The 18689-nt window shown below is 31.8% G+C and overlaps 2 protein-coding genes across 2 annotated transcripts; one reads left to right on the forward strand and one right to left on the reverse strand.

The window, feature by feature from the left end:
- The first annotated feature begins 4286 nt into the window (after window positions 1-4286).
- Window positions 4287-12183, forward strand: LOC148307118 (uncharacterized). Its single transcript, XM_088263914.1, has 2 exons — window positions 4287-4407; window positions 10908-12183. The coding sequence occupies exons 1-2, from the start codon at window positions 4350-4352 to the stop codon at window positions 11729-11731; spliced, it is 882 nt and encodes a 293-aa protein (XP_088120040.1). The 5' UTR covers window positions 4287-4349; the 3' UTR covers window positions 11732-12183.
- A 737-nt stretch (window positions 12184-12920) lies between these two features.
- On the reverse strand, window positions 12921-17285 carry LOC148307119 (uncharacterized). Its single transcript, XM_088263917.1, has 4 exons — window positions 17172-17285; window positions 15253-15404; window positions 13961-14077; window positions 12921-13062 (listed from the first exon to the last, which is right to left on the reverse strand). The coding sequence occupies exons 1-4, from the start codon at window positions 17172-17174 to the stop codon at window positions 12942-12944; spliced, it is 393 nt and encodes a 130-aa protein (XP_088120043.1). The 5' UTR covers window positions 17175-17285; the 3' UTR covers window positions 12921-12941.
- Between the last annotated feature and the right edge of the window lie 1404 nt (window positions 17286-18689).

Here is an 18689-nt window from a genome sequence, read left to right on the forward strand (position 1 = left end):
TTAACACATTGTCGGCGGCACACGGCATTTGCCGTTTTTCGCGGACTGTCGGTCAACTGCGGGACACTGCAAATGCCGTTTTTGCCGACTGTCGGTTATCGGCGGGAAGCGGCAATATACGGGTTTGTTATCAGCGTGAAATAAAACACGTTGAAGGGTATTCTGCTACCTGGGTGCTAGGCAATAGTCTGTTGAGTTATTTGAGATGTCTTGTCCAGATTGGCTAGTGTGTCGCTTGTAAAGGCATCCCTAGAAATCTAGAGTTTTTATGCGATCTCAATCTCAAGTTTAGTTTCAGCCATTTCACGTATTGGACTATTTTTTATACCGCTCGCACTTTTTTTTTTTTACTGTTTGGTATGTTATTATTTGATTATATTAGCATTGTATAGGGAATGATACCTCGGAAGGGAAGATTATTTTTTATAGTTTACAATGCTTCTAAAATTATGAAATACGGAATACTTAATTCAAAATTATGATTATAATTTATTTTTGATGATCAAATGTCATATATGATTTCTTTGAAAATTTCAATCGAAAATATTTGATTTAGAAATTGGGTCAATTTTAAGAAAGCGATATATTTTTGCGCTAATCGCGAAAAACACCCGCTATAGGCTAGAGTCTATTGTTCGAAGCGCCCGACTACAACGTGTTAACAATGCTGAACATCAAAGTCTTGCTAATTCAAGAATTATGATAAATAAGAGCATATAAATGTAAAATAACAAAAATGTAATTTCAAATGGAATATTTCTAGTAGTTTTCTTATGTTTATATGGGTCTTCTCATATTAAACCCCAAATGTAATCTCTCATCATATTCTCATTGTACTACCCTTGGTGATGTCTTTCCGAGTCTATCACATCTTCTTGACACTCTTCAAGAAAACATTCTTCTTGCTTCTGGCTCCCATATTGTCTTTCAATTGATCCAGGTAAGAATGTAGCATATAAAGTTTATATAACATTTTGCAGCCTATAATTTTAATGCTTTTAAGCATAGTTTCAATCAACTCTTTATAACCGTCGGCTCCATTATTACCAAGAACACTTGTTGAGACTCTCCCAGTCTTATTTTTCTGTAAAAATAGGCTTCATTAGCTTCGCAAACTTAAAAATTTGTTAAAAATGTTTTTTTTCTTCTTTTTACTGTTATAAAATGAACTCACTACTGTGCCACAAATAACATGCAATTTGCTATTGGGTTTTAAGTCTTTTTTATGTCTAAAATCAGAATTCAAGCATTAGAACAGAAAACAAAAACAAAAAATTGATTTGTGTAATATATTGTAGTAATAACATGTAGGTATTAGAATTTAGTATGTAAGAGTAAAATATTAGTCAATAGTATTCGCTTAATTTTAATTGTAAACCTTATATGCACCCAATTGTGCATAGGGCAATGCATCGTGCCGACGCAGTATTTTCTTCATCGTTATTTATTTGAAGGCAAGGTCATCAGTCTTGCGCTTCAGGTATTTTATGGTTTCATTTAATTAAATAAATATTAATTATAATAGCAGTATTTGTTTTGATATTTTTTTAAGAGAAATTATTGAGTTTTTTCATGGGTAACCGACACGGCGCAATTTGAATAATTCAAAAGATGGCACTGTGTCAACCACCTTATCGACGCGAGCGCGGGGTTTTTCCACTCGGAATAACAATTAATACATACAGCGCGTGTGTCTGACAGCTCAAAAATGAAGTAAAAATAAGGTAAATAGTTAGTGTCAAACGCAGGTGGCCGACAATAAATAATTTCAAGAAAGATTTATTTTCAATCGGTCAGGGTGTTTGTGATGTATTTTTCACATTTACCTTCCCTATCCTTACTATCCTACCTGCAGACAAGCCTCTAATAGAGGCTTTGCGGGTTATTCATTTAAAAAAATGTTTTGGTAAATAATGTATTATGGACGTTTAACTACCCTACTCTCGGGTTATTTTACAAGAAACAGGAAAAAATCATAATTATTTTTCTACAAAATTATGAAAAAAATGTTTGTTATAGGTATTCATACCTGCCAGAATTTTTACGTAATAGGTGCATTTAGGATGGAACTTTCTCGTTATCACATCACCCTCTCTCTGTCTCGTTCGGATGTTTACCACCGACGCATTAAATATTTTTGGGACAGATATTTTTGTTGGGTAATTAATACATCCAATATTAAACACGGTTATTGGATTGAATTGATTGATTCTACTTTATTTACATATATGATATGGTATCTACTTTATTTACATATCATATATCGCTCACTCCGTTCAAGAACGTCATAAATAAAAAAACTTAATTATTCACGAGAACGTTTTTAAAGTTTAAAAATATAATACAATGTATTAAAAATACATATCAAGCCACTTATTGAACTTTTTAATATGCAACAGATCTTTTTAGGTAAAACCTGAAGGTTTTTTCTCCATTTGAAAAATATTTTGTTTATTTGAAAAATAATTAAACAATACCTTTTCTTCAAAATACAAAAACAACACTTTTTGCCCTGTAGCAGGTAAATATTAAGTTGAAAATATGCCTCTTTTGCTGGGATATAGTACATTTTCTGGGCATTCCGAAAACATGCTCAATTGAAAATCGACAATTTTTGATTTATGACGTTCTTGAAAGGAGTGAGCGATATGTAAATAAAGTAGAATTCAATCTAATAACCATGTTTAATTTGAGATATATTACCCAACAATTCAATATGAAATTCCACCAACTGTCTGCAGTTACAATTAACGGATATTTTTGTTCATGCGCGTACTGAACGGGTTAGCGCGAATGGTGCAGAAAAACGTGCGTATTACGTACGTTCGTATGCGTACCACCCAAGCCAGCTCGGCTGTCCAAACTTAAAACACAATAAGGGTCATTTTTTGTAGAACGTTTTTTTTTGCATTTTTTGACTAAGTCGAATTTACTTAGTCCAAAAATGCAAAAAAAAACGTACTACAAAAAAATATCCCTTACTGAGTTTGGACAGCCGAGCTAGTGCCAGCAATGGTCGCAAGCCCTGGGATGCTCATATTTCCATATTACTTACGTAAAAAATATCGTTTCTATTGAGATATCTATAATATGTACAGGCAGAAGACAAATATCCTGGACAAATATATCCGAAATATATGAGATTGGACGGGGATCAGAACCGTCGAGGCGCTGTTTAGAGCTGCTCAAGACAAGGATAATTACTCTCGAGTGATAGTCGACGTCAGGGGGATCTGATATCACACGCACAGAAGACATAAGAAAATAAACATATCTCAAGAAAAAAAATGTTGAAAAAGTAGTTATGATTACTTACAAGTGTAAATGACCGCTTGATCAAGTTAGAGAAAAAACACGTTTGTTTTCATTCATGATAGGTACCTACTCGACGTCTACGTAAGTTGTAGGTTGGTAGAAAAAACGAAGAATGTAATTGGAGGTTACTTTTTTCTAATATTTCCTTATGAAAGCATTTTCTTCTGATACTTACGCCTAGTCTCATGTGCTCGAGATCTTCGACCCCTCTTTCATCTGGCGGGAAATCCTATATAAACGCGCTGTTGAAATTTTAATACCGACAGTACTTACTCTTATACCCGTTCTAATACATATCGTGTGAAAATGCACCTTGCGGTAATTGTTGGATTTCTTCGTTTAACAGAAACTAGACTCAAACTAAGCTTGTTTTAATCGAAATGATAAAAAATAAAATAGACCCCTTTGTATTTAAACAATAATGAAATGTTTCATTTTTTATTTAAATTTCACTCGATAAATACCGCTACTTCTAAAAATCTATTGTGGTACGTTTTCGATGCATTCCGCATCATTTTCAAACACTGTTTTTGAAAATGACGCGGAATGCATCGAAACATGTGCCACAGTAGATTTTTTTAAAGTGGTATTTACCGGGTAAAATTTAAATTGAAAATGGATAGATATTACCTTAACGTGACTGCCGAATCAAGTAATGAAATATTGTAGTTATTTTTTTTTAATGTAGCTTTCGTAAATAATATTTATTAAGATTCCCATAACTAATCGCTCCATAATAAAATAATGTGTATTACATAAAAATATTAATATTTCCACAGTTTTTTCTGCATAATGTAACTTACTTTTACCACATACTTTGTATTGCTAAAATATAATTGTTTGTTTTTGTATACGTGCGTTTTGATTTATTTTATAAAAACGCAATTAATCACGTTTACAAAACATTTGAAATGATCGTATAAATAATTAATTACTTTATTTATATGTGTGTATTTTTTACGCGCGCGCATATGATGTTTATCTTTTTATAATACTTACTAAATTATTTTCAGAATAATTTTCTTCCAAGTTCTATGATGCTCCTTTGCTGTCTTCAAACTGCAGTGGGGTTTCCTGGCTTTGGTGCAAAAAGTGAGTGATTTTTATAACTACTACAATGACAAGTAGACATTTTAGAAATAACAATAAAACATACAAAACAAAACCAACTCACAATATAGACGTGGCTAATTTACGACTCTGGGAAAACACGTCCCTGCCCTTATTTTTATATATGTTAAAGTATAAAAAATGCAATAATTGAGGCTTAATAATTATTATGGATAAATTTCAGAAAGTCTTTTAGCTTTACTAAATGATTTTAGGACATATTTTATAGATGGACCAGGAATTAAACCATTATTTGTAATGCCGAATTAAAGTTTATTAATATTTTTTATTGTGTCTCAAGTAACAAAACATAATTGCCACCGTTATTTTCAACCTCTCCCCACATATTTTATAATTTTTCAGTAAGTCCTTTATAAAAATCCAGTGGTTTTGAATTTAAATATCGGATTAAGTAATTTTTAATATCAACCACATTTTAAAATTTTGGAGTGCTCTAAAGATTGAAATGGACAATAATCAGACGAAGCAAGGTCTGGTGAATATGGAGGGTGAGGTATAACCTCCCATTTTAGGACTTGGATTTTTTCACGGGTCATTTCTGCTGAGTGCGGGCATGCATTGTCTTGATACAGTGTTACTCCACTTCGGTTGACTTAATTTAGGCGTTTTTTTTCTACTTCAAGTTAGTCTCTCCAATTGCCGACGATAAACTTTTGACGTTATTGTTTCACTAAGTTTTAATAACCCGAAGTTAATGATACCTCAAATAACCCATCATATGCACGAAAGAACTTCTTTTAGTGTTAATCTTTGTTCTCGGAATAGGTTTTTGGTTTTTCGTAAGACATAGTTTTTCCAACTAACATTATCATAAATTATCCATTTTTTCCGTCACAAGTTGTGCCAAATAACGTTTGTAGTAATAATCAAATAAATAAATTTGGATAATTTATACAGCGCCATTTTTGTAAAATACTATATCAAGGGCGCTTCACTGTGAGTAAATTGGGGAAAATAATTTACTGGAAATGATTTAGCAAACAAAAGTCTTTTTGTTTTTTTTTTCTAAAGATCATTTGTATATGTTCTCGCTTATAGATGAACTGTATATGTTCACGCTTAGCGTCGAATAGCTCGTGTAGCATCCAAAAATCCATCTTATGCACTTTCCCAATCCGGTTTAAATACAAATGCACTATAGACCAGGATGATCCGAGTCTCTGGCTTAATTCTTGAATAGTTTGAAGTTGATCCCACGCAAACTGAATCAAATCTGACCGTTTCCAAATAATAACGGAATTTCTAGTTCACCTATTATATTATTACACATCCATCTCCAGTTTTTCCACCTCCTGCTCATTCGTGTAAAAAATACGTTATTACATATTATTACATAACTTAATTGTCTCTGTTTCACTCACTTTGATATGCGAAGGAATAAATGCGATCTACAAAAGATTAATTTTATTCGGGGATGAACCAACTGAAGGGCCATTTCTGTATTAATTTATTTTATGTATTCAGATAAACGGCCGTATACGAGAATAAACGTACAGAGAAATATAATAGAAGTACAGTAATAAAAAATAACATTTGGTACATTCACATACATACACATGTGTATATTATTTTTAAAAAAAACGTGCTATTAAAATTAACAATACGTTAAGTAATAAAATGTACTTTGGTGGACTTGTTAGTAAGAAGCAATTTTTTATTTGTTTTTTATTTTTTATTTTTATTTACTTCATAGATACATACATTTTTTTTACTATATGCATTACGGCTCTTTAGGCATGGCTATATCTTCTAATCAGCTGATAACAGAATGGTGATACTGGTTGAGGTTTGTTTGTACCTTGTTCAGATTTGAAAGAGTAAGTTTGAAAGATGAAGTAATTGCAATATCATATATTTATGAAACTGTAAATAAATGAAAACAATGAGAAGAAAGGGAGTTGCGGGGGGCGAGGAATTATAACCAAGGATGGACTGATATGATGGACAGTTAGGGTTCCAAGAATACTGTGTAAGGCATTTCTTGAAAGCCATCAGAGAAAATGGATTTTTTACGTGATGATATATATCGCTCACTCCTTTCAACAACGGCATATATAAAAAATCGACAATTTTCAGTTGTGCATGTTTTCGGAATGCCTATAGCAAAAGCGGCATATTTTTAACTTAATATTTACCCGCTATAGGGCAGAAAGTGTTTTTTTCATTTTGAAGAAAAGGTATTGTTTAATATTTTTTTAAAATAAACTAAATATTTTTCAAATGGAGAAAAAACTTTCAGGTTTTACCTAAAAAGATCTGTTGAGCAGTAAAAATTTCAATAAGTGGCTTGATATTTATTTTTAATACATTTTTTTATATTCTTAAACTTTAAAAACGATCTCCTGAAAAATCAAGTTTTTAGATATATGACGTTGTTGAAAGGTGTGAGCGATATTATATAGTCTGGCCTCATGGGCAGCAAAGGAATCACTGGAAAATGACGTATATGAGTATGTCGAGGAATGGAAAGTGTTCTTTACTGAGAAGAGCGAAACGGGAGACCATGATTATGATTTCAAAGATATGTACATACTTATGTACTTTAAATTTACTGCTCAGGCTTATAAGTACTATACGAAGTTCATTAACGGCAAATTAACATCTATGAGTACATTATGGATTACTATTATACCATACTTATGTGTATTAAACCACTTTCCTTTTTACTGCAGTGGATCATAAGTTTCTTGTAGAAATTCCGTGGTCAATGATTTCTCTTGGCGTTGGTATCCAGTTTCCTAGGAATTTCTTTTGCGAAACCCGTTCTGAAGGATAAGTTCTTGAACTTGCACTAAGCTCCCCCCGTTACTTCCGGCCAATAGTTGATTTTCTACTTTAATCTCGTTTATCTGTACGGTGTTGAAAAGTAAGGTTATACGCTTTAATTACATAACACTGCGATCATACATGAAAGTATAATCTTACTGTACTAATAAAACTAACTAAATAACCATCACGCCGCTTCCCCGCAGGGGTAGGCAGAGAGAATAGAGCGCCACACCACTCTGTCCTTGCAAACATTCTTCGCCTCTTCCACGTTCATGCATCTCCTCATACATACCCGCCGATTGTTACGACTCCTAACCTGACCACTTTCAAGTATTTGGCATACCTGATCGTGCCATGTTTTTCTTGGTCTTCCTCTGCTTCTTTTCCCGCTAACATTCGCCTCATAAATTTGTTTTACCGTTCTTTCCTCACTCATTCGTTCTACATGTCCAAACCATCTCAACACACCTTTCTTAATTAAATCGATAATGCTTATCTCAGCTTTGCATTCCTTCCTTATTTCACTATTCTATTTTTTTTTACTGTACTAATGATAGATGATAAAGGAAATTACACCCTTAAAGAAATTTTCATTGGATGCTGTTGCGCAGATCTTGAAAAGGGAATGTAATCGGTCTCAAATTTTTATAATTACATTTTTGTTTGTTTTTTATTTTATCATTATAGTACGCGGCTTCTCAGTAGTGCACGTGTGCAATTCTCTATTTGTCCTCACATAATTAAATTTACCAATATCTACTATATTCAGTTTTAACATCCATTATATTTTGTAAAAAGAAAGGTTCCTGCTAGAGCTATTACTAAACTATACCTCAACCGCAAATGAGTTACCGTGCAAATGTTAGTTTACCGTAAAGTGGGTATACATTGCACCAAAATACTGCATTTTTTCAAAAAATTGTCTATTCAGATCAGGTTTTTTACTTTTTCTGAGGTTTCAACTATTGCAATGTAATAACACATATACCTGTAACATGTCTGATACGTTTTTAAATTTTTATCTATTTTGCCTGTATTTTTTTTTTATATTTATATTTTGGTGCAATGTATCCCGGGGTAAAGTACAACTTTGCACCATGATATTTTCTCTACACTTTTCGTACTAGAATCCAAATTTATGCAAAGTAAAGGCTATCCTACAAGTTTTGTTGCACCTTATGAAGAGTTTTGGCTCACAGTTCACTAAATGCAGATTATAATATTGTATAATTCTGGAAAAATAAGACACTTGATAGAATTTTTTTTTAAAAAATATTGAAAAATCTAACAAAAATGTTTTTTTTTTCAATACTGAAGGTTTAAAATTATATAAAGTAAAAGGTGGATAATAAAACATATCGTACTACACAGGTAATAGGAATTAAAATTAAATTAGGTCTAAATATGGTCAAGTTCCGGGACGGTAAAGAAACCTCTTTTGGATTGCATTTTCGGTTCTTTTATGGAACCCGCTACACCCTTCCAAGAATATTGAAGAAAGTCATCCTTCATCGGCCACTTCCACGATTTGAGACTCTCCTGCATGGATTTAACAGCTCTGTCTTTCTTTATTTCCAAAATCTGTCCCGGAAATTTTTCTCCTTCATAATGAAATACGACATATTTTCCCGACTTCTTTTTTACTAGTCCTAATGAAACGGAAGAACAAATACGATAACTGGTTTCAGTCATCGTTTTTGTTCTTCTCCCTCTTCCTCAAAGCTTCCGTGTGAACTATAATTAGTTAATGCTAGATATGCTGGAAGTTTCGATGCGGAAGGTGGGATCATTGATATAGTTGGTTCAGGTAGCATTTGTGACTCGTCAACGTTCATTTCGACATTTGGATCGTGAGCAATGCTCTTACCTGGTTCTATTGGTATCGTTTTCCTGCGTTTTAAGACTGAATTCTTTGGGTTGGATCTGTTTTCTTCCAAAAACTGTTGAAAACTCTGGCGCACGTCATCGTCATACGCTTTTAATGGCAACCGATTAAGCAACTGACGAGTTTTAGCAACAGTCAAGGTTTTATGTCTTTGCAAAAATGATCTTATCCATTCAGAGCCTGGTACGTTGTTCTTTAATATTCGTACTCTTCTGCCAAATCTATCCAAATAGGCTATTAGAATGTAGCGAATGTTAAAAACACTCACTGGGAAACCGTACTCACTCATGTCTCCTATGCAGTTTACGAAGGATTGCTCTTCGCCCTTGTCACATATCGGAGGTTTTCCCACAGGTTTTGTGTGCTGACCTTTGAGCTTATAGTTAATCGTCCTTCTGGGGATTTTGAAAATTTCTTCAGCTTTTCTTTGACTGATTGTACCATTTCGAATGGCCTCCAAACACTGCTCCACTCTCTTCGGTGTAAAATCGCAGTATCGTCTGGCATAAGGCCGCTGTTTGTGTGTTCTTGACATTTTTGAAAAAAATATACCATCAGGAATTAAGTAAGTACACAAAACCAATAGATATTTAGCAAACATGTCAAGTTGTATTAGCCGTTTTAAGACTTTTCATCAAATTAATTAACTATGGCCTTTTGTGGATACTTTGCACTTGGTGCAATGTTACCCCAAATGTGGTCAATACAAGTCAGTTCTTAAAAAAATATTATTTTTACATAAACTTGACAACGTAACTAAAAAATACAGCATTTGAGAAAAGCAGGGCCTATCTACCTACGATTTAGAGATCACTCACTTGTTGTAACTAGTTTCAGTATACTGATTCCACTGGATTTTTTCGGACACAATTTTCAGACAGAAAACTTTCTTTACGTTTGGACAGGAAAAACGCATTGAAGCAATAGCAACCGACTGTTACTTCCGTAAACTAAAAAGTAGATTGAAGTGCCATCTATCAGAAACAATAGAAAGTAGAATGAAAAATGACATGTATCAGAGATGACCAGCTCTACAATTTCTTTACAGAAGGTGGTGCAAAGTATCACCCATGGTGCAAAGTATACCCACTTTACGGTACACTTAATTCTCTACTACCACGATATGAGAATCTTTCCATTCCTTGGGACGGTGACATGATCGAGACAGAGTACGCTCGTAGGGGAAAATCATGCGTTAGAACAGTGAAGATAATATATCTCCGTGCATTGCTGCGTAAAAGTGTCTTGGCGACAAGTCTCTTTAAACATGCGTAACTTAATCTGTGATACAATCAAGTAAGCAATGCATTATGGAATTTGATAAAAGTAATATACAATGTTAGCGCCATTAACATGGACAGATACACACATCCACACATCCAAATATATCAATGCGATAAGTTAACATAGCTATCTTGGGCAATTAAAAAGTAAATAGTTTTTTTTTAATAATAGAAATAATAGGTATTTAAAAATAATTATTTAAAAAATTATAGAAATTAAAATATTGCGATAATCGTTGATTTAGCTGCAAGAGGTCATAACGAGTGTTTGATAGATTTAGTTGTTTAAATTGTTTTGTTTATGAAGAAACATCTTCAGAAAGCATCTGTTTTCGAAGAAGTTTCTAAAACAATCCACATTGAATGCAATTTCACAAGTTTGTCACCTGAAATTTTAACATAAAAATTTGAAGTAGACCCATTTTATAAGCTCCCATTTTTGAAGTGAAATGCACTGCCGACAATGTCAGTAACTGGTCGCCTCTGGTAGATACACCGATTTTAATATTAGTTTTTTTTTTCAGTATTTCCAAATGATCGAGAATTGTACCCGCCGTTTGAAGAACCGCCAAGAACACCTCAAAACCACAATGAAAATATTGACAGCCCTGGATTTTACGACCCCAGTTATGGGTTCTCGAAAGAATCCATGGCTGGGCTCATAACGAAAGGAACGGACTATTCTTCGGCAGAGCCAGTTGTTGACGAAGTTCCAGCCGAAGGCAGCACGTACTCGGACGATTTTCAGAGAAACTATTGGGATGAACTCAGTAAAGACATAAAAAATATATTGAAAACCGACCCGGAAGGCTTAGAGTCTAATCAGCAGATAGACGGCAAACAAAGCACGACATACAAAAATCCCATGACATTTTTTGACACTTTGGTTCAGTTGAAAAAACGGCAAGGGAAGCATTTTAAAAATAAACAGCCCTTAAAACTTTCAGAAGTAGCGCTCGATGGGCAAGATTACTATCGTACTCAAAGCGAGTATCCGCAACCTTCTTTTGATCTGACAAATAATAAACACGCCAACGGAGTTGACAAGAACAATTGGTTCCAAGGAAATCAATACAGAGAAAACAAACGGAATAACCTCAGAAAGCCTGGACATCATGGTAAGAACGGTCAGCGACCAGAAGTCGATCCTGTCAATGCGCAAGAGATCGCCGAACTCTTCAAACAGTCTAAGGCTCTCGGAGAGTACCTCCACAGGCTGAAGGCGAGGGCGGAAGCGGACCTGGCTACTGATGCAGCACCGTGGAACGGGGAACTCCGTACAAGAGGAGGAAAAGTTGGACCGAGACGTGGAGGAAGAGCTGCATTTAGGCCTAGGTTTTACGCCTAAAGGTTATCGTCAATTTACCAAGAGTGGCGGCCCTCGCAATTTCTCGAGGTGGGATAACGTCTCCGAATTGCGAACCTAGAATCAATATAATCGATATTTTATAATTTATCGATGTAGAATCTGTTATTTTTTTATTTAATTTCCATCAAATAAAAAATGACAAATTTGTAATACTTACTTGGATTTTTGCTTAGTATTCGCGAGTATTTGTTTAGTTAGTTTTTCTAGTATAGGGATAATAGTACCGCCGAACCTGGTTGTAAAAGATCTCTTCAGAAGTGAAAATTATGCCTGTCCTTTAGGCTTTCTTATATCCAGGTTGGACTGTATTATTTTTGTTTACCTAAGTTATTAATTGTTATCCATATTGTTATAATAAGCACCTCCGTTATTTGTAAATATGTATATTATAGCGAAATGATTGATGTTTAATAAAAGTATTAAAAAACAAACGTTTTTATCGATCGAAAATACATTCCTAGTAATTGTAAGTTTTTAGTAATCTATACGATGTATCATAAAATATGATAAGACAAAATATAATTTATAATACTTAACATTTTGAGGTTCATTTTTAAAAAATATTTGCGAACTTTGGAGTTATTTTATTATATAAAAATCGAAAAAATGACAATTACAGAGTGTATTTCCGAAAATATGTGTACAAAGATTATTAACAAAATTTTGAGAAATTAACATCCAAATAATGAAAAGGATATTTTCTAGCATTTCTCATGTATGTGATTATAATCCAGGATTCGGACTTCAAATATAAGTGTTTCTGAAGAATAAAAAAGCTCTTCGTCTCACCAATAAATGTCACTACTGAAAATTCTAGTGATTCTCGTACAATGTTTCAAAATTGGATCATATGTATAAAGAACTTCCAAGAATTTGAGTAGTGTGGTTGTCAATCATGCGTAGAATTGGTGAATGTTACGCGTGTGTAAAGTGATCACTTAAACCAGCGTATGACGGTCGTAAGCAAATGCCCAGACTTACTTATTCTTCTTCCATGTTGAGATGACAAAAAATAATACAAATATTATGTTTTAAAACTGTTGTTTGCAAACGAAACAGCGAATTTTAAAATGGCAATTATGGACATCAGTAATTACAAAGTAATTGATAAAATCGTTAATATTACGACATTTTTATTTACAAGAAATATATAAATAGAGCATTAAAATTAGGTAAATGTTTATTTCGTCTAGTATGAGAAGTTTGGGTTGTTGTTTCCTCCAGCGGCATATGGTGAAGTCGGCTTTCGAGAAGTGGGGGAGGTTGAAAAGTCACCACTAAAAACGTTTTCGTCAATGCTTTCTGCTTTCCTGAAAAGTTCACCACTTTATTTTATTCAATAAAATGCAAAATTTGAAAAAATTAACCTTCAGAAAGAAGATTGGTATCTTTTATAATGTGTACAAGAGTAATGAATATATAATTTTAATAAAATGAGAGAATGGGTGGAATTGCTGCAAAATTGAATGTTATTTAGTAAATTATATTAAATAAAATTGCCAAAATTACTCTGAACACATATAAGAGTATTCCCAGCGAATGAGAGTGCTAGAACTTTCACAATAACCTTCCTTTCCAAACAGAATACAGACAATATATTTTTTTCATTTAATATCCTTTTCATTTAATCCTTTTTGTTCATCTAATTTTCAGTTTTTTATTTTTTTTTGTGTACTCGAATGTATTTTTAATTTTTAAACATTCTAGGCTCCAAGTTTCTTTGCTTTATTTCAGATTTTCTGAAATTTTCAATCACTCAATTTTTTAAAAGAATTCACTGAAATTTCTTGACAGCTTTTTAAAATTTCCAGGATACCAAAAAATGATCAAATAAAAAGTTTTAAAATTATATCCAGATTAAAATTCTTTTGTAGAAAATTTTTAGTCTCAGCGTAGTAGATATCGTTATGCAATATACGGCCTAGCAGTTATCCCAAAAAAATCATTATGGGCGATGTTTTTTATGGCAACAACTATTGAATACCGGCAAGAACGGCCCTAATAATGCATACAAAGTTTTAAAAAATATTGAAAACAGGCATAGCAAATCATATAATATATATATATATATATATATATATATATATATATATATATATATATATATATATATATATATATATATATATATATATATATATATATATATACATATATATATATATATATATATATACACATATATGTGTGAGAATTGTATAAGAATACCCAGAATAAGGCGCATGCGCTGAATATCCTCTCTTCGCAAGATCCTCTCCCGGAACAATTGACGGACTTCCGTAGCTGTACACCGAATTGGCCTTCGTTGTCACGGCTTTTGGATTGCTAAAAAAAAACATAATTATATCCCATTAATAAAATTGTAACATAAGCGATGTAGAAATATGCTGGCCAGTGCCTACCTTTACTGGAAGATTAATATGAAAAATCAGTACCTACTCATACCGCGTACAAAAAAATATCAAAGGTGTTTATGGTTTAATTAATTAACATAGAAAGTATGTACAGCTTTTGCTTTCCATGAGCTGCGCACAGTATCTGTGAATTAATCTCTATTATATAAAAAGTGTTCGTTGATACTAACTAAAAAACTAGCTAAAGGAGTTCTTTCTTTAATATTAATATTATATAATATAATAACTTGATTTGATATGGATAAAGTAAAAAATTAAGGCTCCTAAGTAAATTATTATGTTTGCATTATATGTAACATATGTATATACAGAGTGGCAAAAAAGACACTAAAAATTTATATATATACATATAGATTAATTCACAGTATCTGTGAATTAATCTCTATTATATAAAAAGTGTTCGTTGATACTAACTAAAAAACTAGCTAAAGGAGTTCTTTCTTTAATATTAATATTATATAATATAATAACTTGATTTGATATGGATAAAGTAAAAAATTAAGGCTCCTAAGTAAATTATTATGTTTGCATTATATGTAACATATGTATATACAGAGTGGCAAAAAAGACACTAAAAATTTATATATATACATATATATATATATATATATATATATATATATATATATATATATATATATATATATATATATATATATATATATATATATATATATATATATATATATATATATATATATTCTGTATACTAAAGTATTGTTAACTTTGTGGTATGGTAATAAACACTCTCCTTATCATTCATCATTCACTTGGTGTAATACCGCTTAAAAAACACTAATTCGTGACTACCGGTTTCGGAATAATCATTCCATCACCAGGTCAAATGTAGATGAAAGAGAAATTATTACGGTCTGACATTTATACAAAAATAAAATATTAAAAGAGAGAAAGAAAACAAATTGTAATTAGACAGACCGTAAAAATTTCATTTTCATCTACATCTGACCTGATGATGTAATGATTATTCCGAAACCGGTAGTCACGAATTAGTGTAAATAGTGTAAAGTGGTATTACACAAAGTGAACGATGAATGACAAGGAGAGCGTTGAAAATATAAGTCTTACTTCATGTACACTGAAGGTCTATTTTGACGGATTTGGGTTTTTTTCTTGAGCTTGGTGCAAAGCACCAATACACTTATGGCCAATACTACCCATAGTCCACTCAGGATTCCGCACCATATGTACACCAGATCTCTGTCGCTTACAGTGTCAGCCTGAAAAAAAACATGTTAAAAATATTCAAATAACTCACTTTGTCATTTTTCATGATATAACATACAATATAACTCTCTTATAAAGTGACAATTATTAGTACCTAACTTGGATGTCGTTATACAAGCGTTAACGTTAAAATTCAGGAAGGTGTGTTGAGATGGTTTGGGCATGTGAATCGAATGAGTGAAGAAAGAACAGAAGGTAAAATCAATTTATGAGCTAAATATAATTGGAAATAGAAGCAGAGGAAGACTGAAGAAAACTTGGCATTACAAGTTTTTCGAGTACTTGAAAGTGGTCAGGTCTTTAGTCGGAATAATCGGCAGGTATGGATGACGAGATACATGAATGTGGAAGAAGCGATGGTTGTTTGCAGAGACAGATTTGTGTGGCGTTCTATTCACCCTGCATAAATCTGCGTGATGGTTACATTTTTTTTAGGTAAGTTTTATAGGTAGGTAGGTACTTATTTAAAAATTTATGACTCAAGAATACTAATGCTATTAAGTATTACGAATTCGGATATAGTACGATAATAATCGCAATCATAATGCTATAAGAATTTTGATATTTATCATCTACATTAAGTACCCATGCATGTTAGGTTTTAGTTATTAATTAAAACGTAAAACATAACACATGTATCCAGTATTAAGTTGTATCTAATCAGATAGATAAGAATGACAATTTAGAGACAAAAGTGGAACTCGTTACTGGAGGTTAATTAGGATTCATTTTTTCAATCAATTGAGACAATTATTTGAAATAACACTATCTGTTAAATACTATGCATATATTGTTTTGTATTTATTTATTGTTTATATTTTCAAATTAACCAAAGCAATAAAAAAATCTAACTATCCAAAGAAGAAGAAAAAAACAATGTTTTTGGAAATAATTATTTGGATACTATACATTCAAAACAATAAAAATGTATTAAGAATCATATAAAAATAATGCAATAAAAATAGGTTATTAAATTAAATTTTAAATATAGGTTAAACCCATTATGGTTCTATTTTAACGGCTTATCAGTAGGTAAGATATTACACAGGTTTTCCTAGAATTAAAATGTTATTTTGAATTATCTTAAATTACGAACGTAAACTTGATGCCAAATAAAGAAATGTGTTTCTTTTAATACAATAATTTGGTAAAAAAAAGTTTTAATTTTACTCTTGTATATGGTTAGTATATGCAGTTGTTCAATTAAGTCTATTTTTTTAATTAGCAAAAGGTATAATCAAAATATAAACGTTTTTGGGGGTTTTTACTGGAATTTTTTAATTCTACGTCATATATAAAATAAAGAATTTTCAATAAGGAATTTTAAACGTGTGTTTATCACTGTCTGAAATATCAGGGTAACATTGAACATTTTAACATGTAAAACATGCAAAATTGCATAATTATAATAATATAAACCATTAATGTTATGAATTCCGTCTAATTTGTACCCAAAACAAAACAATTCATGGTTGGAAACTGGCATTTTTTAAGAATCACTACCATATTACATTACGTGATAACTGATTTTCTAATTATTTTTTGATTGGTGAAAAATCTATATTTTCCAGTATAGGACTTATGAGCAAATTTGTATTTTTCTATACAATTTTGCTCAAAAAAGTTAATGAAAATATTAGTATCTAGTATATAACAACAGTTACAGGTGGATACAATTTATGAAATGAATTATTTCTGCTCTGTTTTATGTAACTCAGGTTGATTGTATATTAAATTTACAATATTGTGTAGACTCTCACCATTTGAAAACGTTATATTGACAGATTAATGTTGACACGTACGAGATTTAAAAAGAAGTGACCAAACAAATACAATGCAAATATAAATAACACACTTTCAATCGATGCGTATCATCGATGCTCTTATTTTATAAACTAAACGCTATATTTTAGACTGTTATCTTTATTATCGGTATCTACGTAAATTGAACTTATCAGCAATAGTAATATCTAAGAGATAAATGATTTATTAAAGAATTACTATTGAATGATATCATTCCCTCAATAAATTAATGGTTCTTTGTTTCACTTTCTCCTACTGTTCATTCATTTATAACATCAAAAGGATAAAAACATAGGCTCATCTTATTACATTATGTATGTATATATATATAATAAAAAAAGATTTACTGAATACATTATGACGCAGGTAATTACTACAACATGGTATCTCTTAAAGTTGATTTTAGGGAAATTGAAATATAAGATTGTAAGAGGTTTGATAATTAGTTTTTGTATTTTTATAATATTAAAAAAAACATCGTACTCATGACAGAAGGATCTATGAGGAGAGCTGACCCCAATAGTCTACCAAGACGATAAGTTGAGATGGAGCTAGGAATAAGAAGCAGAAGAATAGGTAGAAGAATAAGAAAAAACATCATATTTTTTAAAATTATTTCAATGCGATGTAAATATGTACTCATGTAAATATTACACAGATCAAAACAGTTATATTTTTTGTAGCGAATGCAGGGATGTCAATGTTACCTAGTTTTGATTACGGTACGAAATTACAATATTATATACAAGTATAAGAAGTCAGTATACGGCGCGCCTTCAATGAGATTAGGTACAAAGAGACACCAGTTATGCGTAAAAGTTTGAAATTTGCATTATAAAACAAAATATAAATGACGAATTTAACTGTATCAAAAATAAAATACAATTAATAGGAATTTAAGACGTAGGGTAGACTGGGTACGGTTGAAACAATTTTGCTTATATTGTCCATAGTATTGCTCTTTACAAGTCAAGCGATGATGAAGATGCATTAAATACAAGAGCGTGTTTCTGTCTACTAATGGGAAGTATTATTTCAGTACCCGGTGTGTTATTTTTAGTGGCAGATCAAATTAAAAACATAAATCCGATTTGTTTCAACCGTCCCCATACCAGGGGCAGTTGAAACAGTGATTGGGGTCAGTTGAAACACACGCAAATAAATCAATATTTAATATTGTAAGACGTTTTATTCATTATTTATTTACCGCATGACAATATTAATCAGTCTACAGATATGTAATGAACAAAAACAACCAAAAACAATGGCATTCAAAAAAAAAACAAATCGAACGAAAATAATCTGTGAATAAACTAAAAGGAAACACTTCTTTCATTTTGATTAGTCATAAATCAAGCGAAAATCTAGCTTTGAGATCATTCCGAGTCGCAATTGTGGCAAACATAGCTAAGACCACCTTTTGTGCAGTCTTCTTAAGCCCACAGTTTACAAGTGGTGCACTGTATCCACTTTTC

The sequence above is a fragment of the Brachycentrus maculatus genome, unplaced genomic scaffold (assembly GCF_059751285.1).
Source record: "Brachycentrus maculatus isolate JH-2025_06_01 unplaced genomic scaffold, ASM5975128v1 h1tg000208l, whole genome shotgun sequence".
NCBI lineage: Eukaryota > Metazoa > Arthropoda > Insecta > Trichoptera > Brachycentridae > Brachycentrus > Brachycentrus maculatus.

What these genes read in the sequence shown, in the direction of transcription:
- LOC148307118 (XM_088263914.1), top strand. Translation starts at nt 4,350, where the DNA reads ATGATGCTCCTTTGCTGTCTTCAAACTGCAGTGGGGTTTCCTGGCTTT. An exon ending in TCCTGGCTTTGGTGCAAAAA is followed by an intron (nt 4,408 to 10,907) that starts GTGAGTGATTTT and finishes TTTTTTTTTCAG; the next exon opens with TATTTCCAAATGATCGAGAA.
- LOC148307119 (XM_088263917.1), bottom strand. An exon ending in AGACCTTCAGTGTACATGAA is followed by an intron (nt 14,078 to 15,252) that starts GTAAGACTTATA and finishes GTTTTTTTTTAG; the next exon opens with CAATCCAAAAGCCGTGACAA. An exon ending in GCGCATGCGCCTTATTCTGG is followed by an intron (nt 13,063 to 13,960) that starts GTATTCTTATAC and finishes TGAACTTTTCAG; the next exon opens with GAAAGCAGAAAGCATTGACG.